The 24,681-nt window shown below is 39.1% G+C and overlaps 2 protein-coding genes across 3 annotated transcripts in view; one reads left to right on the top strand and one right to left on the bottom strand.

The window, feature by feature from the left end:
* ESR1 (estrogen receptor 1) overlaps nucleotides 1-5,402 on the top strand; it is a 160,027-nt gene extending 154,625 nt beyond the window's left edge. Inside the window, exon 9 of the mRNA XM_085055828.1 lies at nucleotides 208-5,402. Coding sequence (XP_084911954.1) covers nucleotides 208-442 — 235 coding nt within the window. The 3' untranslated portion in view covers nucleotides 443-5,402. The remainder of the gene's footprint in view (nucleotides 1-207) is intronic.
* Nucleotides 5,403-13,978: 8,576 nt separating this feature from the next.
* The window catches only part of SYNE1 (spectrin repeat containing nuclear envelope protein 1), a 288,904-nt gene continuing 278,201 nt past the window's right edge, over nucleotides 13,979-24,681 (bottom strand). For both annotated transcript variants that reach the window (XM_085055829.1, XM_085055830.1), the window contains 3 exons: nucleotides 23,607-23,696; nucleotides 21,720-21,778; nucleotides 13,979-14,967 (listed from right to left, as the gene is read on the bottom strand). In XM_085055829.1, coding sequence (XP_084911955.1) covers nucleotides 14,727-14,967; nucleotides 21,720-21,778; nucleotides 23,607-23,696 — 390 coding nt within the window. In that variant the 3' untranslated portion in view covers nucleotides 13,979-14,726. The remainder of the gene's footprint in view (nucleotides 14,968-21,719; nucleotides 21,779-23,606; nucleotides 23,697-24,681) is intronic.

Below are 24,681 nucleotides of genomic sequence, written 5' to 3'. Positions count from 1 at the left end.
GGCAACTTGACCACAAGCACTCTGCAAGGTTCTTTGAAAGTGCCATCTTCTGCTTAACTGTAGCAGACATGTACAGCAAATGTACTGCTAAGTCAGTTGTTTTGTACATGACAGGATTTATAGGAATGCAAAAAATATTACTAGCTGGTAGCTTTTTCCCCCTGTAGCATATTTGGACAGTAACTGTTGTTTCATCACAACCCACAGCAACAAAGGCATGGAGCACCTGTACAACATGAAGTGTAAGAATGTGGTTCCCCTCTACGATCTCCTGCTGGAGATGCTGGACGCTCACCGCCTGCACGCCCCAGCAGCCAGGAGTGCTGCGCCCATGGAAGAGGAGAACCGAAGCCAGCTGACAACAGCATCAGCTTCATCTCATTCCTTGCAGTCTTTTTATGTTAACAGCAAAGAAGAGGAGAATGTGCAGAATACAATATAAACAGAAGCTAGCATATGTAATGGTATGAGAAACCCAGCAGTGTACTACCTAGCTCATGCTTCATTTCGTCTATAGTGCCACCTTTGAAAACACTCCAATGACAACAGACACCTGCATTTTCCATTTGAGTGTTTGTCAACCGCTTGCCTAACTGATTACTTATCCTAATGGAAGACATTTCATTGCTGTGGACAGCCAGCAAGGATTGTCAGGCTAACTTGATTTTAAAAATGCAGTGTTGTTATTTAATTTTGCATGTAATTTGGGTAACTAAGTCCTAATTTAAACCATACATTCATTTTACTATAAATTGATAAGCCATACCACCCATGCATATTGGTATCTTCATGAGTGGTAATGTTTGTTAATATCCACCCAAAATCCTGAGCTCACTTAATCCTTTACTTGCTTGAAACTTTGAAGCAGTTTGGTAGAGATTCTGGATGGCTTGTTGGGCAGTGTAAATAGAAAGTCGACAGGCATCTTAGTGTGCCAAAGTGAAACTGCACTGCGAGGTACTGTCTTGGTAGTTTATTTAGATTCCTGCCTCTTTTCTTCCTACAGTATAAAGGAACTGCTGTCTGAGAATAATACTGTTTTACCTTGCTGGCTTACATCACCAGACAACTCCCTCTCAAGCTCACTCTGACCAAACTTTTAGGTACCTTTACCATATCCTCTAGATGGATTGCTTTGCATGCATCCTATCTTGTCTGATCCTGGAAAGCTAAATTGTTCTGTTGCCCAACAGTGTAAATCCAGGGCAACATGGCAAACAGTGATAACATAGAGAATAACTCTTGAATCAGACCAGATGATTACAAAAATCATCAGGTCTTATAAAAAGGTCTTCACACACATACAGGATCCAGCACTATTTACAAAAAAACCTCCCCCTGTCCTGTGCTTTGTTGTTTTACAAAGCAAGGGGTGAGGATGCCAATGTGGGACTGGCACAGAAGTGTGGGGTGGTCCCATCACACTCAGCAGAGTGTAGTCTAGCTGTGTGTGGGAGAGCTGGCATCACAGTCAGAGCAGCAGGTTTTTCCTTGCCTTGGCTTTCTTTGGTTCTTCTTGTGGCATGTTTTAAAATCAATATTAAGAGCCAGCTCACCTGTGACACCAAAACTGGGCACTGAGCCTCAGACATGGTATAGACTCTGGGACTGCATGTTCAGAAAGATAAATCTGTATTTCTCCATGGATGTCTGTAACTCCTAAGGATATTCATAAGAATCAGTTCGATTCTTCAGACCAGCTGTAAATATACAAAAGGTCCACTGACATCAAAATTTTCAACAAGACATGAAAGAGACTGAAGAAATCCACATGATATGCTATCCAGACTAGGAGTTGGTGCTGCTGTTTGACTGCCTCTATGCTAGAAAATTAAAAATGTCAGGGAACTTTGCTGGGTACTGGAATGAGATTATTACATATGCCAGGGATATTTTACTAACCTAATGATAAACTTTGCCTGTTCTATCTGCACTTCTGGTTGACAGGTGCAGTTTGGGAGTTTGCATGGACCAGGGACTATTCCAATAGCTGGTTGGAAGCAACCACCCTGCCATTGAGGACGTTTCCTAGTATGTGTGAAGGCTGTTCCACAGCAGCTGGCCACAGTGCTAGAGAAAGGGCTCAGGGATGCTTCTTTTACTATAGTTGAAACCTTTATGTTGATTGGAATATCCTGTAGAAACTAAATATAGGAAAGAGTGCAAGTAATGCCATACAGGAGCGCCTATGTCTGATTACACTCCCTGTCACACAGGCAGAGTCTGTGTGCAGCGAGATCAAGTTTCACAGCAATTGTGAAGGCAGCAAGGCATAGGACAGGTTTGTGCTTCAAGTCAAGAATTCAGTTATTTAGTGAATGTACATAATGATGTCTATAATAGTTTCATGTACATATCTGAGGATATGAGCAGTTTGAAAGCCTAAAGCTAGATGCTACCTATGTTTGAGAAGATTCCTTGAAAACTGTGCAAGCCTAAACATGTGAAACAGTCACCGTAAGCTCATAGGCCTTTTCTTGATGGGTATTATAGTGTAATTCTTTTCTGAATGTGCTGAAGATTTTGTCTTTTTGTGTATTCAGTAAAAGCATGTGTGTGTGTGTGTGTGTGTGTGTGCACGCGCTAATTTGGTACCTGAGGGCTTTTTGAAGGCTCCTAAATACCATGAAAGAAAATGGACATTTTGGGGTTTTTTTAGTAGCTGGTTTTCAGATGTGCTAGAAAAACCATGAATTCCCTGAAATGAGTGCAGGCTAAGATCTGAATGGAGCACAGGAATCCCTTTGTTTAAATTCACATGCTTAGACCATCATCATTCACTTGTAGCCCAGTGTGCATTAGAGCTGCTCTTTAAATACTGTGCGTGCAACTTGGTGTTCTCTAGGACAGAACACACAGATCAAGCTCATAAGCTGGAAGGCAAATTGGTTTAAATGAATGTTTCCTACATCCCAGAAGAGATTATTATATCGAGTCAAATGTAAATTTGACCTGGAGGAAAAAAGGTAGTTCATGGAGAGCAATTCACAACAGAGGTTCAGATTCGGATGGTACCTACATAAGGCAAGTACCTTTACACTCTACAGGTTTTCCCAGTGAAGATGGAAAAGCATGATTTGAAGTGGTATGCAGCAGGCAGAAGGGTATTATAATGTGTCATGGAATATTCAGAATAATACCAGTCAGCTCACAACAATTATGAATTATTTCCTAGGCTCAGCCCTTGCATGGAAGCAATTTAGCTTCAACCAGTCCTCCCAAGTTTGTGGTGACAACAGTGAAGGGCAACCTAGAAAGAATGATTCCCAGTAATACACTCATTTACCTCGGGGCAGTTTCAGGATCCATGCCATTCACTTTTTAATGAGATTTTAGTTGAAGCAGCACCTTAATGAATATAGTAACCTCCCCAGAGTTATCTATAAAGATGGCCCCCATATCAGACAGCTGAATGTAGATATTCAATTGATTAAATGAAGTCTATGATACAAAAATGGCAACCTTTTCATATATAAATCTGAATTATGCTCTCATGTATGCAAACAATTGTGCCTAATATTTGGTAATTGTTATTTCACAAGATGCTATTTTATGTGTGTATATATATATATACATATATACTTTATATTTGCAGCTGACAAACCAGTACTACCTGAATACCTGGTGCTGGATATTAAATAAAAATATATAGCATGTAAAAAAAAATTGAAAGAAAACTTTTCAAGGCAGCTAATTATGCTTTTACCAAAACATTCGTAGTGATGTCTCTGGACAGCTAACAAAAGAATTATTTTGTAATGTTTATACAAGGATTTTTTAAAAAAACAAAAACATCAAAAAACATAGAAACCCTCTAGAAACATAGGCAATGTAATACCAGCACAAGGCAAACATAAATAGACGAGAAGAATTTGCTTTGCTTGAGAACATGGTTGTTACTGAATTATTGCAAAAAGCTTGGGAGGTAGAAGAGGAGATAGGGAGATGTGTAGCACTTAGTGGTGTCAGAGTTTTGAATATGTGAAAGCTACTCTGGTTTATAATGGTTTGAGCCATGTCTCAATGTTGCAGACTTTGTCTCAGGTAAAACTCCTAGTTGGGGTAGCAAGATTTGTACTGGGGTAAAATAGTTTAATGAAAGTTTCTTGGTGTGTGTTGTGGTACATTTACTATTATGTTTCAGTGACATCACTTGATGATTTTTCTCCTTCTCTACAATGAGGGGTTTAAAAATGTAATTAAAGAAATAATCCAAACTGAGCTCCCAAGGATATTGCAAGGACTGTCAGCAGAGCACTGGACATTGAGTTGAAAAAAGGAAAACAAAAAATCCCCAAAACAATCCCCTTCATACTAGCCAGGGCTTGTATTGGGGCCTCCATCCATTTCAATTGATGTCAACTTATTCCTCAAGAGCTGTGCCAAATGTTTAAAAATAAGCAAACTACCAACAAAGTAAAAATTCTGCCTCAGTAGGTCTTTAGTCTTATTACAGGCTTAGGTAAGAACATGGCAAGCCCCTCTTGTGTATATAATATCCTGCTTTAAAATTAGAGTACAACTCTACCTACAGATAATGGGATTTTTTATTTAAGACATTCTCAGCTGAATTTGCATGAAGTGCATTTCTTACTTTGAATAAAGAGATGGATGTTTTCAATGCTATCTTCAACTCTAATATGGCTTTAGAGATAGAAAGTCAACACACATAATAGAAGGGTGATATTAATGATGGCATTGTAATACAAACCAATCTTTGCTTTCACCTGCAACTGTAGCATAATCTCAAAATTGATCTCAGAGTTTAATGTTTTCCCAATATTAATGTCTTACCCTTTCATCCTTCAAATGTAGATAGCCTTATATCTTGAAAGTTGTTTTCAAAGTGATTGTTGCCCATAAAGGGTATTTGGTTTTGCACTGTGTTAAAAAGAAAAAATAAATTCTTTTGCATTCAAATGTGCCTAAAGAAATAAACAAACAAAAATTAAAAAAAAATATATATGCTGCCATCTTGCAAATTAGTCTGCTCTGTAATCCTGTGTGCCTATGATTAGAAGTCTGTTTCTTCAGAAAGTGCCCATTGAAAAATGAAGGGATAGACTGCTGGTCATGAGACTTGCATTATCAAGCCACTTTATGTATTACCTTATTGTATGTACTATGAAACAAATGCTTTTGTGTGCACTATGTAGTCTGTCAATGCAAAGTCCTTTCTTTGGTATAGGCTCAGCTGTGACAATGTATCTGTCGAAGTATTCTGTTCTTTCACTGATGCATATGAAATTGTTGACGTCTTTGGTTTTGGTGAGGTATTTTTTTTCTTTGTTTTGCACCTAAAAAAGTTCTAAAAAAGTCTAAATAAAAATCTGGTAGGCTACTTGATTGGTGCAAGATTTTTATCAATGTATTTGATGTTGAAAATAAAGAATTAATCAGAACACATTGTTTCATTAGTTATCTTTTACATAGTTTTAAATGTATGCTTCTCTGCTTGCTGTTTTCCAGTAGAGAGCAAAATGGTACACTGTTTTTGAAAGAATCAGAACGTTTCTGTGCATCTAAGTGAAAATAAAAACTGTTTCTTAATTAGTTTCTATACTTTTCCCAAAAAGCATCAGAGAGTCGCCAGAGTCAACAACATGCTAGCTCTAGTCTCTAGTAATCCTAATGGCACCAGGGAAGTTACCTAAGTACTTAGTACTTTATGTGCTTTAATATTCTTAATGTTTTGCTTTACTTTCCTTATTTTGGTTTACGAAAAGGATTATGGCAGAAGAGACAAATGGTGTGAATTTAGCCTTCTGTAGTTGGCTGCCACTTACCATGAGTTAGCTTATATCAAGGCAAAAGGCACTCCTTTCCCAAGAGAAACTTGTCAGGAAAACACACGTTGTCTGGACTAAGCCATCAGGAAGGGATGAAAATAAATGAAAGATACTTTTATTGGCAGAAGACCACTTTGAACTAAACCCTATCCTGTGGAACACTCTCAGAATCATATTTGGTGTTTGCAAAGAATCAAACAGTAATCTATAGCACTTGCATACATATGTAGGTATTTCAATACTTGTAGTATTGAAATTGGGGACTGGTGATTTTTAAGTGCTGAGTACAACTGAACAGTGGTTCCAAATCATATGGGTTTTTTTGCAACATGCTTGCATGACAGAGAAATTCACTGAGAATTCACTGAGCCACAAAGGGTGGGTCAGAGTAATAGGAACTAATTGCACATGTACATGTGCTCAAAATAATAAAGTAATTTTCAACGCTGACTCAAAATATGACACCATCCAATGGCTTTATACAATTTTTTAACCACAGGACCAAATGAGCACTTACAGTTCATGGAGACATGGCTTAAAAGACAGTTGCTACACAATATTGAACTCACAGACTTAATCCAAAAAAAAAGCACTAGGTAGAAAAATATTCCTGCAAAATCAAAAATGTGGTGCTCCTAAATTAAAAACTGAATACCTTTACCTCTGCAAAAATGGTAACAGTTTGACGGGGCAAAGGATTGCACACTAGCTGGGATTGCACTCTACCTGAGATTAGGCATTCTTTTGCCCATCTCATCCTGTAGCACAACATGACCACACAGCAACACAGTGCAGTGAGCTGGGAATGCATTGCTGGATGCTGTTTAGACCAACTACTGGCTCAGAGCTGGACAACCTAAAGATGATTGCTCAGGGCCATGCTCAGTTGAGTGTTGGTTGAATAGCCACAAAAGAAGACCCTGCTACCTCTGTGGGCACCCTTTTCCAGTGTTTGACAATTTTCACTTTATAAAATATTTTGCCTGTGCTCAGATGGAATTTCACGTGGTTTAACTTGTGCCCATTGCCTTCTGCCATGTCAGTGGGAACAACTGAAAAGAGTCTGTCTCCCTCATCTTCATTCCCTTCCATGATGTGTCTTCTGTGATGGGAGAAGGTGGATGAGATGTCACCTTGTTCAGACACCTGGAGAAGAAACCCACCAGGAAGAGGGCCTCTGCAGCCAGGCACTGGGCACATTTTAATAATCAGGAGCCATCTGGGAGTCCAGCTTCATTCCCAATTTCTTACGTCTGTTGAGTGAAGAAGTTTGAGAAATGATAGAGCAAGGAAATGCCTTTCTATTTCCCTGCAGAGATTTTGCAGCTAAAGCTCCTGGCTCACCATTCCTGGGCCCATCACCCTGCACACACAACACCTTACAGAGCAGCTTCCCCAGGGGATCCTATACATATGCACACAGCCAGATGCATTGGGATCCTTCACATGCCCCCCTTTCCTGACATGTAAGTGACGCCTGTCTTGTTCCAGCATATTTTATTCTATTTAACGAATTAAAAAGGTATGAAACAGTTAAGGCAAGATCAAAGAACATATTTGACTGCTTTTCTGTTAATTTAGGCAATCCTCATAATGCAATGGCAACAGCTTTTTCATGGGCTAAAGCCTTAGTGTTCTCAGTCAGTGGGGTACCCTCCTTCATTAAAAGCCTTTTAGCCATGCTTATTTATCAAAATTCAATAATGGATTTTTAAATTTTTTTCCCTATCCAGATACTGCAGCATTAAAAGCCCCATGAAGCAGCTGTTTCTTAGGCTGGAAGAGTCTTACGTCTCTTTCCTCTGCATTACATTGCTTGTCTCCACCACCCACACACTGAAGAGGAAAATCCAAATACGTAGAGTAGCACTCATCCATGTGCTCACACAGAAAGAGTGCCCATGCAAGGGCACTGCATACGTGTTTTTTCCTATGCCCAGCCAGGCTCCAATTACTACCATTCACCATGGCATCCTGCAGACACAGAGGCACAAGTGTAAAAATGGTCACGAAGTCTTCAGGAAAATTGACCATCAAAATAATAACATTTGGCACTTATCTCAGCAGGAGCAAGGCTAACTAGCTCTCATGTCTCTTTAAGATCTTTGTGCTGCAGTATTTAGGTGTCATTCTGCTAATGTCTTCATTTCTGCAGGCATACAGGTGATATAAAATTTATCTCCTGCTGTCTCCCATTCCTACACATTTGCTCGCAACTTCAGAATGTTATAATTTTAAACAGATGAAAAATGTGCATGTGGGGAAAGGATGTGTTGTCAGGCATTTTTTAGCCTGATTTTGCAACACGTTTGGGACTAAGATATTTAGCTCCTCTACAGATAAAGACTGAATGCTACTCTCTGTGACAGAAAGATTTGCTTCTTGTCAGACTCGTTTTTTATTATTCACTCACTTCTTCAGCACTTGTGACATCTGTGGAAAGGTGAACAAGTATGCTACACTCTTGAGACGAGAAAAAAAGTGCTGCCCATTTTGTGGTGAGAGTTAGGGCACATAAAAGCTTAAAAGATTAGGCATTCATATAAAAGCAGAAAAGATTGAATTCCAGGCTGCCCATGCAGGATTAAGTTTTGCTTACATTAAATCTGAAAATATGAAAAGAAACTGCAGTTCAAAAAATGTCTTCTATCTACATATCTATCTATCTATCTATCTATCTATCTATCTATCATCTATCTATCTATCTATCTATCATCTATCTATCCATCCCTATCTCAACCAAAATGCTACAGCATCATGCTTTCTTCCAGTACTGTTTTCTCCCCTTGCCCCCATGGTCTGCATACCTGCCTGCACAATGCCTAAAGTTTAGCAAAGAAGTCAAAACACAACCATGTGTTTTAACCTGCAGCTCTATGGTCAGGAGTGCTTCCCAGACAATTTTTGAGTTGTTTATGAAGAGAATACTACAGACATGAATGTCCCACTTCTTGGATAGCCTTGTGACCACTTACATAAAAAAGTAGACTCCAGTAGGTTTACTTCCAGCTGTTTTTTAAAACATCCTTTCTAAAAACAAAGGAATGGAAAAAAACACAATTACAACATCCATAATAGCAATCTCCCAGGAATTACAACATGCCAGAAAACAAAAAGAGCCTGACCTGAGTAACTTATGTGCAAACTACATCCACATCTCCATGATCCCTGACCAGAAGAGCTCTGTAGTACACCTCTCCCTCCCCCAACAAGGACACCTGTGATACAAGAAATAGACAATACTTTCCTAAAGCATTCTGTCTTTCCAAAAAGTTAAATGTGCCAGTGTTATTCAGACCTCACTGTGGTCAAATCCATTTGCTGTGTCTCAGGTCTTTAAACAGATTCTTACTTGAACAAAGCAGTTATTACCAGCTCATTTCTAGAATGACATATTAGGTGGCACCAAACCACAGATGTTACAGCTTTCAGTTCCTATCTGCTTTTAGGGCAAAATTCAGATTTCTATCACTTAACCAGGCCTTAGTCTATAAAAAATCTTCAGTGCTTCAGCTAGCAGTTATTAATTTCCTTTTGTTTCACAGATTTTTATCTACTGCTTTCTGGGAAGATAAATTATTTCTCTAAATAATTCTTATTTATTTATTTATTGAAGAATATTATTAGAACATTCTAATGTTGTTAATATTATTACCACAAGTACAACTTCTCCCAAATTCAGGTTTCATACCTATGTCCCTCTGGGTGTAATTAAGGCCACAGAGAGCAACAACAATAGAATTCAGCTGGCTGTAGTGCATTTCACAACATGCTGCCAAGTTAAAACCACTCAGCCAGTACCCAGAGTAGTTCCCTTCTGCAGGAAACTCTGTGCCTATAATATACACAACCCGAAAGACAAATGACCCCCTTCCTGCACTGCCCTTCCCCCCTCAATTTAGGCAAACACTATTTTAGATGAATTTTGCTGCCAAACCACCCAGCTTAAATCAAACCTCACTATTCTGCTTTTTTCCTTTCCATAATCTGTTGCTTTAAACACCAAATAAAATATGGGAAGTGTCAGAAAGTGCGCAGATCAATGGTCTCTTCTGTTGCTTTAGAATCTACATTTCTTCTCCTTGAGTTGCTCTTATTTCTCAGAATCCTCCTACAGTTCCAGAATCTTGATAGCATCTGTAATTTGATGGCTGTGAGCAACCAGTTTCTGTTTTGCCTTTGAACACACAGACACACATCCACTCAGATGCACATGATGATGATGAGCATGTTGAGAGATGCTATCAGTTGTAAACAGATCTCTCAACCACAAATAACACAAGACTGAGGGCCAGGGATGACTGCTCATAAGACAATCCCAGCATCTTTGCTCCCGCTCAATAACCAGATGCAGAAAAAAGTTCTAGGGAAGGAGAGAGCAATACTGCAGGTGTTCACAGCATTTGCAGCGAAGCTGGAAGGCTGGCAGGCCAGTGGTGAGGAACTATTGATCTGTTGCAGAAAGAAGCTGTTATCACTGCTGGAGCAGGGTGGGGAATAGGTAATGGGTATCATCATGCTCAGAGCTATGAGGAATAAGGGCACACTGCTTCTGTCAACTTGAGATCATTTGTACTCCTAACACTGTCAGATGTCTCTAAATAGCACTTTGCAGCCTGCCTTCAGATTTTGCAAAGCATGGTCCACAAACAGATGCTGTTAAGTTCAGGTCAAATAGTGCTTATTACCTTTCACTGTTATCAATACAAGCATAATGAGATAGTGCCTTGATATTACAGTCTGGAGTCACTGAGCAACGTTTCCTTTATGCCTTTAAACGCTCACTACCTCTGAGGTGACTACAGGCCAATAAGCAAGGTCTAGGGTTGCAAGGTATGTCAGGCTGTAGGGATGATTACACCTCTACAGAAGTTACTTCATTTGTCTGCAATAGAAAATGGGAATAAATACAATAAAATAATGACTGAGCTCCCCAAGAGGCAGAGTCTACTTTTCCTATGCTCGAACACACACCTTCAGTACAGACCCAGAGTTGGGCAGTGTGGCGGGCTATGCCTGCAACTTGTGCCAGCAGCGGGCCGGCCGCAGGGCCAGGGACAGCGTATGCAGCTCAAGCTACGGTGACCAGAAGATCAGACCATGAGCCTCTGCGGTAATGAATGCGCCAACGAAGAAGATCATTGGCCCAGAACCCTCCCCACCTTCTTATTCCTTATATGGATTTGTTCTAGAGACTTCTCCTTTGTTCCCCTCTTAAGTTGTATGTCACTGGTTAATTTGAAGTTTGTATACTCCCCTACAATGTAGCTATTGGTTCATGCTCCCATCCCTCTTCCCTACTGCTATCCCGGTTGGTCTGCGTATCAAACCACTCCCCTTCTCCTTCCCCATATAACCCTATGCCACTGGTTGTTTGGGGCCCTCGGCAGCTCACAGCCTCTGGACCTCCAGACTCCTCGTCCATCCCCGTCCATCCTCGTCCATTTCCGTCCCGCCGCTCCGTCCCCGGATCCGTACCCTATGGACTCTCAATAAATCGCTGGAGGACCGCAGACTGCTTGCTGTGAGTTCTTTTGCTGCCTGCGCTCCCTCATCTCCAGCCCTGCTCTATTGGGCCGCATGGGCAGCTCCTGCACTGCCTCTCCTCATGCCTTGCAGCCAAAGCTCAAGGTGCATTACCAGGAATCAGTCCCTTGTATTTGCAGAGTACAGGTAGGTGACATGTTTCAGGAAGAGGAGAGACTGTGGGCTGCATGTTTAGCACAGAGACAGGGCATCTCAGACTTGTGCACTTCTTGAAGAGTTTTGGCATCCCATTATCAGGGTGAGAAAGATGCCCAGGCTGCCAAGCTGTCTAGTGCCACTGGCTGCAGTGCTTGACAGATTTCTGGGTATGTTTTTTTCCCCCCTACAGTCACCCCATTTAACGAGGTTTATGCCATGATGATAAATGCATACCTTGATATCTCACGGGGATTTGCAACTCAAGCTAGACCTCCAAGTCACTGGTGCTCTTGGAATGGAACCTGAGAAGAGCCTGCCCACTTATTTGCATTTTGATTTCTTTGTGTCAGTTTTTAGGATCAAGACCCAGTTCAGCAAAATCACATTTGAAATTATAATGGCATTGGTTCATGGCCAGAAAATTCCTTTTTTTTTAGGGGAGGGTATTGCTCAAATCACTTTAACTGGTCTGATGTGGATTTTGAGTCAAGACTGAAAAGTATCAAAAGCAAGAACTCCAAAATGGCACTCAAGGGAACTTCTAACCTGGTAGCGCAAACTGTCTGAGATTCCCTTGAGACATCAACCTGCAGACTGCTATTCCTCCCCTTGAAAGTATAGGAAATTTAGGATTTGCAAACAGGCATTTTTCCTGTCATTTTTCTAATGGGTCTCTGTCACCATCTATGACTGTCTTATTTGCTCTTTACTGGGAGGACTGCTTTGTGTGAGCAGATCCCCTTGGGGTCAAAGAAAAGGTCTCTACATCAACAGTCAGTACATTGTGAGTCAGGTCTTCTGCTACAGATCAGAGCTTGAAGCTATGAACACAAGAAACTTCAGTTTGAAACACCTGTAAGGAAGCAAAGCATAGCAGGGACACTATCCACCAGTCCTTCAGCAAGGCAGAGGAGAGGCAGTGCATGTGTGTCCTGCAGGTAAGCATCACCCAAAAATGGGCGGAAATTGAAAGGGCTAATGACACTTGATGATGTGGTCTTCCACATTCTTTACTTCCTGCAAAATAGGAGACAGTCAGGGTGAGATACTTATTTCTCCCCAAATTAGTCTTCTTTTTCCTTTACAGTGTTTTTTTTAAAGAAAACAAAAGTATCTTTCAACAAAAAATTACCTGGCAGACAGAGACACTGGCTGATGAAAGGATGCCCAAAGCATGCACAGACCTAGACTAACAGATCCAGCAAACTACTGAATTATTCATGTAGGTGCCCTGATTACCATTGACTAAATTATGTCACCAAAGAGAAGAATATCAGAAAAGAGGGGTCAATTTTATGCAATATTTCAGGCCATTTGCAAATACTAGCTCTTCCTGGTAGCCCAAATGTGTGTTCTTTATCTTTGTCTACTAACAATCAGTGATTATGAATACTAATCCAGCCTAGCATAACTTCTGAATAGCAATGAAGGAAAGTCAGCCTTGAAAAGAACACATACTTGTGTCAGTCCTGACTTGTGTCACAGACATTGAAGATATTTTGTGAATGTAAAAAATCCTTTTCACAAAAGTGTTAATGTTATACTTATCTGAAAAGGAAGCTTTATTTTGGCTCTTCCAAATGCTGGAGTTCAGCTTGTGGTTCCCTACCTCTGACCACCCTCTCCTCATAACAGCTCAAAAGGTGACATGCTAGAAAAGTAATTCTACATAACAGCAACTATTTTCTTCTGTATTTTCTTCCGGCTTTTTTACTTGTGTACTTCAAGCAGACATATTCTAAGAAACAACATTTAACTCAAAAGAAAAATTCACATTGTGTGTGTCATGGCTGCAAAACCCCCAAACTTATTTAAGAGCAGTAACTTAGAGCCATGCTCTCTATTTTTTTCATAATTGAGAAGAATCCTGTTCTTTTGAAGTCAAGTTCTGACTGATAAGCTGGGCAAAGTGCCACTGAGCAGACTGCAAGTTTTTGCAATAGTTCTGGAAAGTTAATGTGTTTTCAATTTGTTCTGTTTTTCTGCTATTTATGCTTATGTTTTGGGCCTATTCCACTAAAATAATGATGGGTGAAACATAAATATCCATCTTGGTATTGAGCTGCTATGGAGAATATTAGGAAGTTTTCAGTATATCCACAAAATATAAAATCTGCCTCAGTGTGAAGTGGTAAAACTCCAATTGCCAAAGGTTGCACAAGAATGTATATGTAAAAACAGACAGAAAAACAACACACAGGTGAGAGGGAACTTCAAGAAACAGCTTGAAGAAAAACCTGACGTGATGAATCATTAATTCAAAGTATGTACTGCTTTCAATATTAACACAACTTCTAATGTGATACTTTCCCCATGTATTCTACTCGTTGTCATTTTCCAGATCTTCTCATTCAAACATATACCTAATACCATTAATTTGTTACACAATTTTTAATTCTTTTTTGAAGTGCAGCATATGGATGTCATCTATTTTTTATACCATACATATCTTGTTCTAAACTTAGAGGTTTCCATAGTTGTCATTAAAAAGCACGTAGACAAAATATTTTATGGTATCTATAATAAATGCAAAGAAATCAATACAAACAAAACTTGGCTTAGCAAACTGTACATACATAAATATGTTCTTTGTTTTTCAACTTGACATTCAACATTTTTTCCTCATAAAAACTTATGCAATCTTATTTATTACATCCATTTTTTTAAACCTTAAAAAAGTGCTTCTCAGATTTACACCTTGTGCATCCAAAGCAAAAGTTAGAACACCATGCCTGAAACAGAAACCACAGGGAATAATACATTGCCATACAAGATTCTTTAAAATTGTATGTTACAAATGCTCTAAAATTCCTTAAGCATTGATTATTTTGTATACTGTAGATACTGAGAGGGTATTAACAAAGACTGGCTAATGGGTCATTTAGAGCAGCACACAGGAAAGGATCTACAGTATCAAGTCCTTGGCTATGCATAGTACAGGGCAATGACCTGGATATAAAGTGGCTAAAAGATCCCAAAAGCTGTACAGAAGAGACTTCCCTCACATACATCGCATCCTCCTTAGTACCCAGGACACGAGTATAGAAATGATGCTACTCAGGTAATACGTTGTGCAGTTTGATTCTGATACACTGATGCGTTTTCAGCTGAGTGCCAGCAGAGAAAGAAATGGGCACAGTGGTGGCTACAGCAGACAGGTAGAGCTGCCACACTGAACCCCAACACCCTTTAAAACCATCTTGCTCCCAGCCAGCACTCCAGCAAGGTCTCCCGCTGTCTCACAGGTCTCCTTCATAAGGGAGGAGGACCATTCATGTATTTTAGCATGGGGTGGAAAGAGCGGGCAAAGTTGTTTGCCATAGCACAGCTGTAATCCTCCTCGGTCATTGGCACCAGGCAGGCCAACCCGATCAGGAGCAGCAGGAGGAGCTGAAGTGGCAGAGCAGCTCTGAGGACTCTGAGGAAGAAGGATGGGCACTGCCATGCTGGCCCAGCCTCAGAAGGGGAGGAACCTGAGCCACCTCTTTTGGACCTGAGAAAAGAAGATGGACAGTTGAATACACTAAAACATTACTGCAGCAGAGGTTGCCCTTGGGCACTCAACTTTCCCCAAAGGCCAGTTTACAATTTGCACAGACTTTGATTGAGAACTGCACAGGTATTTTTCACTGAACATGCTATTTCCCTAACACTCTTAAGAGACCCCGTATTTGTAGACTGGGTAGGGAAGCAAAAGATCACAATAGAAGGGGCTTTGTGACCCCACGTCGCTTTTATCATTTATGGGGAAAGACTCTCCACTTATAGCGTTGTGCTATAGAGACAGGGAAAATAAAAGGTTAGCCACACCTGTCATATTTGTTCAATGCATGCTGTCTAGAACAGAAGCCTTCTTGTTTAAAATGGCCAGTTGCATTTGATTTGCAGAAATTTCTACATTTGTTTATGTCTAAGGTATCCATGAGGGAACAATGGATTGAAATTCAGTTACATCATCTTCACCAATCAGTCAATCAATACAGGTAATGGGGACTCATTTTCTACAAAGCACATTGTATTTTGAATCTTGCACAGAATCAGCAGTTAAAATCTATCTGCTCAATGACTTGACACTGTGACCTTCCAAGTGATTTTCTCCCTTATGCTGACAGATCTGACTTGAAACAGCACATACCTATCACATGTCTATGAGGCAGGAGAGATCTAACACAGGTATTTCCCAAGGGACACTTCCAAAATCCATTCTATTACTTTAATGAAGGAAAAAGACATAAATTTCTCATTGTTCTTTTTGACTGAAAGTGTCAAGAGTTGAAAAGAGTGACTAGGAAAGATTAAATCTGATGGTCTCAGTGTGCTAATTAAATGGCATGGGAAAGGACTGTATCTTAGCACAAGCCAGAAATGGAAGAACCCAGATCCTTCAAGTAACTTGCTTCAAAAACTCTGCCATTAGGTCATGAATTTTGTCTTAGATGGGTTGCTATAATACATTTGGATGGTTGCTATGATTATGAGGTCTCAGAAAATCTATGGTTTCCTAGAGTTTAAGAGATAAAAATGTTGGCTTGTTGGCTGAGCTCAAATGCTTCCCAGTAAAGTAAGTACTGGGTGATGGTTCCTTAGTGTTTCTTTGATTTCCCCTTGCTCTTTTGATCCTGTCTCCTTGATAAATCCGAATCTGTGTGGGAAAGCATCCAAAAATGAAAATATTATCCTTAAAACAATGCCAGGCTTAGCAAGGGCTCCTTTCCAACATGTTCAAAAAGAATTATTTCTATGCTTGAGATTATTTTTATTTTCTTGTTCATATATGCATAGCACCCCTCTATGAAGACTTAAACCAAGCCAGACAGATTTGGTAAAGTTTAGATGAAAAACAGATACAATGCACTCAGGTATGCTAAATTATTAGCTTGAACTAAATATCCCAGGAAGCAGTGATGATCAAAACATCAGATCTTGTGCTGTCTGAATCCGCGCTATTGTAGCCCAGATGGAAAGTTCCTTATTGCATAATGCAGCATCATGTATTATAAAGAAAATATTGAAAGGATATGGCACATTTAACAGCATCAGAGCATTCCACATTAAAGTTCAATTAGCTCAGGACTTCTAATGTCTGAGAATACCACGACAGAAAGTTAATGGACTGAAGTAGGAACAAAGGGAACAAGGAGTGCTTAATTACCTTCCAAGCATTTGATTACACAGCCTACCTACTTACAAGGCTCTCATTGTATAAACATTGTTAATCCAAACCAAAAAAAGGCCACACTTCTGCAGTTGCTAACTCGTGTTTGAAAATGAGCAAAGTGCCATTTTCTTCATTGCTCCAGAGTTACTCTAGGGCAACACTGGGTGTCAGAAGGCGAATTTCCAAAAAGCTGAATCAAAAGGGAGCAAAGCTTTTCTTTTCTTTTTTCCTATGCCTTCAGTAGAACAATCAAGCATTTTCTGCTTTGTCTTTAAAAAAAAAAAAAAAAGAGATAAGAAAAAATGGTATATGGAAACTGCATGGATGATCTCAAAAAATAACATAAACTTCCTTTCAAAAATTAAAACAATTCGTGGCAAACCATTTTTTCTGCAGTCAAGTATGATATTGAAGAACACTACATGGAAACAATTATATAAGCAAATAATTAAATGTTTAAAAAACATCTTCAGAGGGGGAGTTATAAAAAGTTTGAGTGCTGTACTGATCTGTGTTTATGGCAGTTACGCCTCTGCAATCTACATAATTGGCTGAAAAATGGAATGGGTCATCTTAGAGTGTTTAATGGATTTGGTAAGGAGAGATGGTTAAAAATATATACTGTTAATAAAAAACCCTCACAATTCTTAAGGACAGAACTCCTATTTATTCTGGCAGGAAAAGGGAAAGCTGAAGTACCGTGTGCCACTTTGGAGAAAAGTATAATTTTCTTTCCTTGAGCTTGGCCTCTTTACCTGTCTCTCTTCTGACTGCTCCACTGTTTGTCACACTGTGAGAAGGGAAGGAGGTAAGGCCATCTGCTGCTCACTCCACTACACAATTCCTACTAAGCAGACGAAAGAGGGAAGCACAGCTGCAGACCTGGCCAACAGTAAGCTTCTTCATGTCAAGAAATCTTATATTTTAATCTAAGTGCAAGCAATAGTTACCCTCACTTGGAGAATCTGTAATGCCAGTGATATTGAAACACTGAGAATCTCAAGAGAGGAGAATCTAATTTACCAAGCTATAGATAGGATGGTCAAAATGAACTTTAATTTCAGCTCAGAGGGCAACCTTCTTGTCATGATGATTGCTATTTTTTTTTTCCAAGGAAAACATGGTTGATGTAACTTATGTGTATTGCAGTAAGCATCTGAAAGCTTTGAAAAAGGAATTTATCATTCAAGTGAAGCTGATAGGAATAAATAGAATTTAACAGTAAGTGACCAATGAAATGCAGACAACAAGCTTACACTAAAAGAGGCACTGCTGGCCTAGTAGAATGTTATTTACTGGAGTTAATCTAGAATGGACCTTAATTTAATATCTTTATGAAAAGACTATTCCACAAAATATAAGAATAGTAAATTTCATCTGTATGATGACAGATACTGAAGGTCTTTGCAAATACCAAATAGGATTGCCTTCTTGCACAAGAAAAAGTGGGTAAATCCATCAAGTTAAGGAAGTAGCTTAAGGAATTTAAGATTATAGTACGTAAGGTAGCAATAAAAACTTCTGCTATAAATTTTGAAGTTCCTACTCTGAGGGTAATGAAGAGAAGCTAGAGCTGTTTAACTTAGAATAGCCACAAATCAATAATGTGGCTTTTGAATAGCTGTGAAAAGGGACAAAAGACATTTTAAAGTATATTTAAGTTCAAGCTTTTCAGAAGACAAGAGGGGTTGTTTTAATGACATTCCCTAAGGCCCTAATTAGATCTCACCACAGCAGTTTGTATCATTTTGGTTAACATACTTCTGAATGAATTCAAATTTACACCAGCTTAAAGGTTAAAAAAAAAGAAAAAAAAAAGAAAAAAAAGAGTATTTATCATGTGAAGAGCTGAGCTTACCAATACATAACCTGAAAGATACTAGAACTACCCTTTACATAATAGGACAGAACAGACAGAAAGAAGGCTGGATCATTGTCAAAGTAAAGGAAGGGGTAATGCTAGCACAGACCCAATCTACTGTATCTACCCACAGATACAGTCCAGGGGGAAATTTCTACACTTCCAGATAATCAGAGAAATTAAATTGGTAGCAACTTTTTTTAATTTCAATTTTAAGATGGGAGTTTCCCAGAATTATGAAGGAGAAGGTGTGATACTCTGTCCACAAGAGCAGGCAACAACTCCTCCTAAAGGCCCCAGAGACTCTAGTAGCAGCCTTAGTTGGCTGCATTCGACTTCAAGTCTCTCCTAGTTCTCAGCATCACACCACCCCAACTTCAGATTTGGCTTACTTGTACAGAAGATATCCTTTTCAAAGACAGTTATATGTGATGTTTAAGCAACAAGCTCTAAGTGAGAGTGAGGGAGATAACTGGGAGAAGAACCATGGCAAGCCAAGCCCAAACCTTGTGTTTGAGCTTCTGTGTGGCAATGAATACCATTTTGTGGGCAAAGACACAGAGAGTGATGTGGTTTGGTCTGCTCCAGGAACAGCATGTGACCTTTAAAGATTCACTAGTCATTTTGGGAGGCTTGGGGAGAGCAGGAAATGGAGGTTGGCACTGTGGCACCAAGACTTGAATAGAGCTGCTCAAGAGAGACAATGTAAACACCCCTGAGCAAATTAAACCACTATTTTAATCTTTTAACATTTTCATCACTTCAAAAAAATTCACAGGCACAGATCCAGGTGTGCACTTATGACAGCTCTATTAAACTGATGGAGAAAGAGGAATTGCTTCTTGGATTTGCTTTCCCACCTAGCACATGTTTACTAGTATGACTTGGATGAGAGTCCAGTTACTCCACAGTGTAATGTCTAGCTTAAGTCTGTACCTTGCTTAGCATCACACTATATATGCCTGTCTTTTTGTCGTGATAATGGAGAAGGCAAAGTGATATGACACTTGTGGTAAACAAAGCATGGCTCCTCTAATTTTTTAGATAAACTTTCCTTCACAACTTCTTTTGTGATAAACCTTTTTAGGATTGACTTTATTTCTCCTTTTTACTAAACTCTAACAGGGTTTGCTGATCCAGTGCAAGATCAAACACAAAGTACTCTGATCAGAGGCATGTCAAAATATTAAAGAACATAGTGACAGCTTGTACCGCATTATCAGTTAAAACCACATTATACATCAACCACAACCTGTCTGGCTTGTGCATTTGATTAAGTTTCCTATTCAGCAGTGACTCATTCGTATTCCATGCTTGTCTGAATGACAAATTGAACATTGTGTTGTGCTGCTACAAGATGTGTTAATAAACAGTGCTGGAAAGCCTTGATCTGAAAGGTGCCGCACCAATGCCACTGCTGGAACAGGAGTTGATCTCAAAGCTGCAAAGCACTGCTAGCTGCTCTTTGAGCCAGTGGCTCGCACCTACAACCAGAAACCTCAAAAGGCTGGCAGAAGTGGTTTGACTACACAGGAGAGTGGAAAAGCGCACACAATGTGTTCCTTGAGTACAATGGTGCTGGTGCAAGCATGCTGATCTGTCACAGACATCATCCCCTCCTCCTCGCTGTTAGTGGCTGCAGAGTAAAGCCCCTCTCCTCCCTTTTTTTTCCTCCCTACAAGAAACAAAACGCCAAACTTCATAGCAGACTGGAGCTGAATAATCAGTTCTCTTTCTCCATCAGAAAGAAAGACGGAGTTTACATATGACCCCTTATTTTCTACGTGGTTTCTTTTTGTTTCAAAGGAAAAAAGAATCCTTAAAAACAGGCAGCTTCTTAGAGCGTGTGGAAGCAGTAAAAGAGACTTTACCTGTTCTATCTGTTACATGGTTTTACAACTATACCCCTTTACTCTCAGCCCCTAACTACACATGTAAAACCAACTTTTTTTAAAAAGTGTTTATGTAAATCTCTATGTTGTGAGTAGTTTTGCTCTTTACTTCATTTATAATGAGAATAATTTTGCTGAATAAAGTCTTGATTTTGTTCGTGAAAAAAAATAAGGCTCTCAAGGTTTTTTTTGGTCTATTTGTTTCTGGCTCAATTACTGTATTAAATCTACTGTTCACTTCTTTCTTTGACTCTAGCGGGAGTTATTTAAAAAAAAATCAGTTAATTTTTGATATGCAGAGAATAAATGAGATTCAGGTTAAATGAGATTTATGATTAGATTTAACAAGAACAAATATACCTTAATCATACTTTCTGATTATTTTAGCAATGTGTAAGTTGCCGAAATAGCAAAAGATGTCCTCTTTACACACGTTAGCTTGCTCATTTCCTTCTTCTTGTTTTTTTTTAGCGTGATAACTGTAGAGGCTAGCAAATTGATCAGTGAAAGAGCGAAGGTACACACATCACACTGACAACAAGAATGCAGAAGCACTGTTAGCTGCAGAGATGACAGGTTGCTGGAGACACTGTGGGAAGCAAGAAGCTGTAGCTGCAAGCCTGCTCTCTACTGGTCAGACAGAGATGGGGCAGTGCTGCTCCCGGAGCAATGCAGGGATGCGAGCACGGGGCAAGCCATGGTGATGTTAGCATGTTATATTGCAGGCGTCTGAGGAGGGGAGAGAAAGTGATCCCAAGTCTCAGTACTCTCAGATTCTCACTATTCGTTTTGAGTCTGAAGTATTGAAAACCCACAAACTGAACAAAACGTTTCAGGGAGAAAAAAAAAGGAATAAAAAAAGAAATAAATAAATAAAGAAAAGGATGTTAGTATGTCTCATCCAGATCTGTGGGTTTTGTGAATTCTAGAATATGGTATTGGCCTATTACCTGCCTTAATTTAATATCTAGAGGTAAAGAGGATGATAGAAAGTGTTTGCCATGAACCTACTAGCATTCCTCTTAAATCACACCAACATGAAGTTTCATGAGTGTAAACACACACCCTGATCAGGCATACAAAAAATAAATGTTGATTACATGGGATTTCTGTGAAGCTGCAGATGTGCAAGGATTAGCCTGTGTCTCTATTTAACAAATAATTTGAGGTAATGGAAAGTCCCTTTTGCCAAATGATTAACAAAAGGGAAGATAAAATTTGTGAAAATCCTGACCACCTGATGGAGTCAGTGCGGATGGAGAGGAACCACAGCCAATTTCTATCATCCTCTTGGCGTTCTAGAACAGAGTGCGGAAACCAGGAGAATAAGGTACCTGCTATGTGGACTGCTGACAGAGGGTCCAGGCTGTGAGAGACTACATTTGCCCCGTGGCTGTTTGCAATGAACAGGGGGTAAAGAAAGAAGAATGTTCAGTCCAGGCAAATAAAGACAAGCTACTGATGAAACTAAATTAAAAGTGCAGCAAAGGAAACATAAAACCAAAAATAAATCAAATGAGGTGACCAATACCCATGAACCAAGGAAACTGGCTTTTCTTTGCACCTAGCTGAGTATGAAAACTATTGGAACATACATTGTGAACTCAAAAATAACAGGTTAGACATTATGTTTACAAACAGTAGCTCTGGGTTTTAAAATAAGTCTCTATAAATTTAGTTGAAATAATTTGTAATATGAAATAGATAAAAATCTTATTAAATTGAATATGGAAAAATATATAGATTTCAAAATGCACATGCAGAAAAATTAATATTCTCAAGCAAGAAGGATCCAAGACCCTCCTTTGACAAGTTTTGCCTCTCCTCCACCCCACAATTTTGAAGGCCAAATAACTGTAGGTGCATTCTTGCACTCACAGCTATTTGCTGGAATATTTAATGCAGTTAGATGTTTATGATTCTTACTGTGGTGGTTTGTTTTTTTGTATTAGTATTTATTTATTTAGCATCAGCATATTTGACACTGAAATTCTAATAAATATCATTTCAGTCTTCAAAATTGTGTGGGTGAAGAACCCAGAAGTTTGAAAACTAGACCCAAGGAATCATACAACTTAGCTATGAATTATGGACAAAAAAAAAAAGGAGCCATGTACATGAACAGTAACAAATTAGAGATAAACAAATGCTTATTAAAATACTAAGATGAAACTGTTGTAATTCTACATGCTCTCTAGACAAAGGTTTTATGTAAAAATACTTCTCCATTTCCTGTAACAGTCAGGCAACCTTCAGTTACATCTGTAATATCAGAGTTATTATAAATTATTTAGGTTTAAATTTAAAAGACAAAAGCATTGACCTCTGAAATGAAATGTTAAGTTTTATATTCTTTCTCCTTTGGAAAAGCCAGTATTCCTTTACATTCTCATACTAGCATCTAAAAGGAAACTAGTGAATGTAAACAAAAATTTTAAAAAATGAATCAATTTCAAGAGCCATAAATTTATCAGACAGAACTCAGAGGCTTTACAAAAAAGTGCAAATGGAAAAACAAAACAAAACAAAACAGAACCAATCTGATTGCTTTAAGAACTAAGGAAAAAAGCAAATTAATCAACCAATAGCATTGCAGAAAAAGACAAAATAATTGCAGTTCCAATTTGGGCTCAGAGTATGGAAGTGTTTAGTACTAGGCATGTATTGCTATATTTCTTGAATTTTGTGCCAGCGATGTAAACAGGCAACTCCAGAGTTGCCATCATAGCCATAGATAAGGTCCTGCACAACTAGCTGGTTTGAATAATGTTTTGTGCCCTTCAGCTCTACTTAGCCATTCATCCAAAGTCTCAATAAGACCATCTGCAACCTGCATCAGAAAGGACAAAAAACTTATTGAGATTCTTGATGAAGCAGCTCTGAAGAGAAGGCCAAACAGAAATGGAGGACTGATTATACCAGACAAGACCAGACTTTGGGGTGCTGCCATCACTAGAGCAAAATACAAGAGACACGACATGCCATACCATGGTAAACCAACCACACTGACAGCCCTGGTTTCAGATAGTATTTACCACTTCTGATTTCATGCAGGATGGGGTATGCAGCAGGGTTGGGGAAAGCAGCTGTGTTTTGCTTTTGGTTTATGCCATTTCCTTTCCTAACAAGTGAGAAGGGGGGATTTCCAGCTGGCTAGAACTGCTGTAGACCTCTAGAGCTCCCACCCAAGAGGTGGAAGAAAATAAAGGACATGAAATTACCGTTCTCTGTCTGCTTGGAGTGCTTCTTCCAGATACAGGACTCACTGAGCCTGATGTGTCTAATTCATCAGAAGACCATGAGGACAACTCCTAAAGTTCAGAAGGAATGGGGCTCAGAAATACAGCAACTAGTTGTACAGGTAAGCAAACTAAAAAAATTACTCTGAGTGGAATTCCAGCAGTTATTTTCAAGGCAAATAAAACAAAGCAACTAAATTTTGTTACCAAATTTTAAAAGACTAAGGCATTACACGTTTTCTCTGTCAGCCCTGAAGGAAAAGAGAAGCAAACAGTAGTTAAAACTTCATTTTTTTAGGTGACACATTTTCCACCAAAGTCAATAGCGGGGGAAAAACCAGTTGTTCTTTATGGGCTGTGAATTACTAGAAGAGTTTAGTACTACCAAGGTTTTAATTAAATAGGCAGAAATCCACTAGAAGGAGGGAAAAGCTGAGTTCTCGTGCTTTTAGCACTCTGCTAGTCCGAGACTATAAAAAAAAAGTTAACCAAAAGAAGGACCTTGAAATCTTTATATCTGTCACTGCTGGCAAAGATGTATGTGTAACTCCCTCTCAAATACCTTGAGATACACAGCAACTTGAAAAGATTTGGACTATAGCTCAAAGCTTAAGAGGCCCATATCAGAGACTCCTTAGCCTAATACAGAATTTATTTTATGCTTTTTTTTCTCTCTTTGACAGAGAGCACATTAACTTCCTTTCCAGTGACAGCTGACATACTATAATTTTCAGTACTGCAACTGGCATAATTATCTTATATACTTTGCCAGTTGACTGATTAAGTAATAGCAGGGTAAACAAACCAAGAAGTTCAGTAATTATTGCTATACCAAATAGAAAAAAACTACTGTATTGAAAAACCCCACCATATCAGAAGAGATATTTACATTATGAAGTTTAAGATTAACTTTGTGATATTGAAGATTACATGTTCCATCTTATAAGCACTGCAAACCACAGAAACAGGGCAGCCAATAGCACTGATCAGAGAAAGGCAGTCAAAACAGTGGGAAACGTGCTCAATGAACAGAAAGGAATAAAAAGATGTGACTTAC

The sequence above is a fragment of the Lichenostomus cassidix genome, chromosome 3 (genome assembly GCF_008360975.1).
Source record: "Lichenostomus cassidix isolate B80296 chromosome 3, HeHo_3.0, whole genome shotgun sequence".
Taxonomy (NCBI): Eukaryota; Metazoa; Chordata; class Aves; order Passeriformes; family Meliphagidae; genus Lichenostomus; species Lichenostomus cassidix.
The sequence above is the reverse complement of the archived record's forward strand: the minus strand, read 5'-3'. Positions and strand labels throughout refer to the sequence as shown.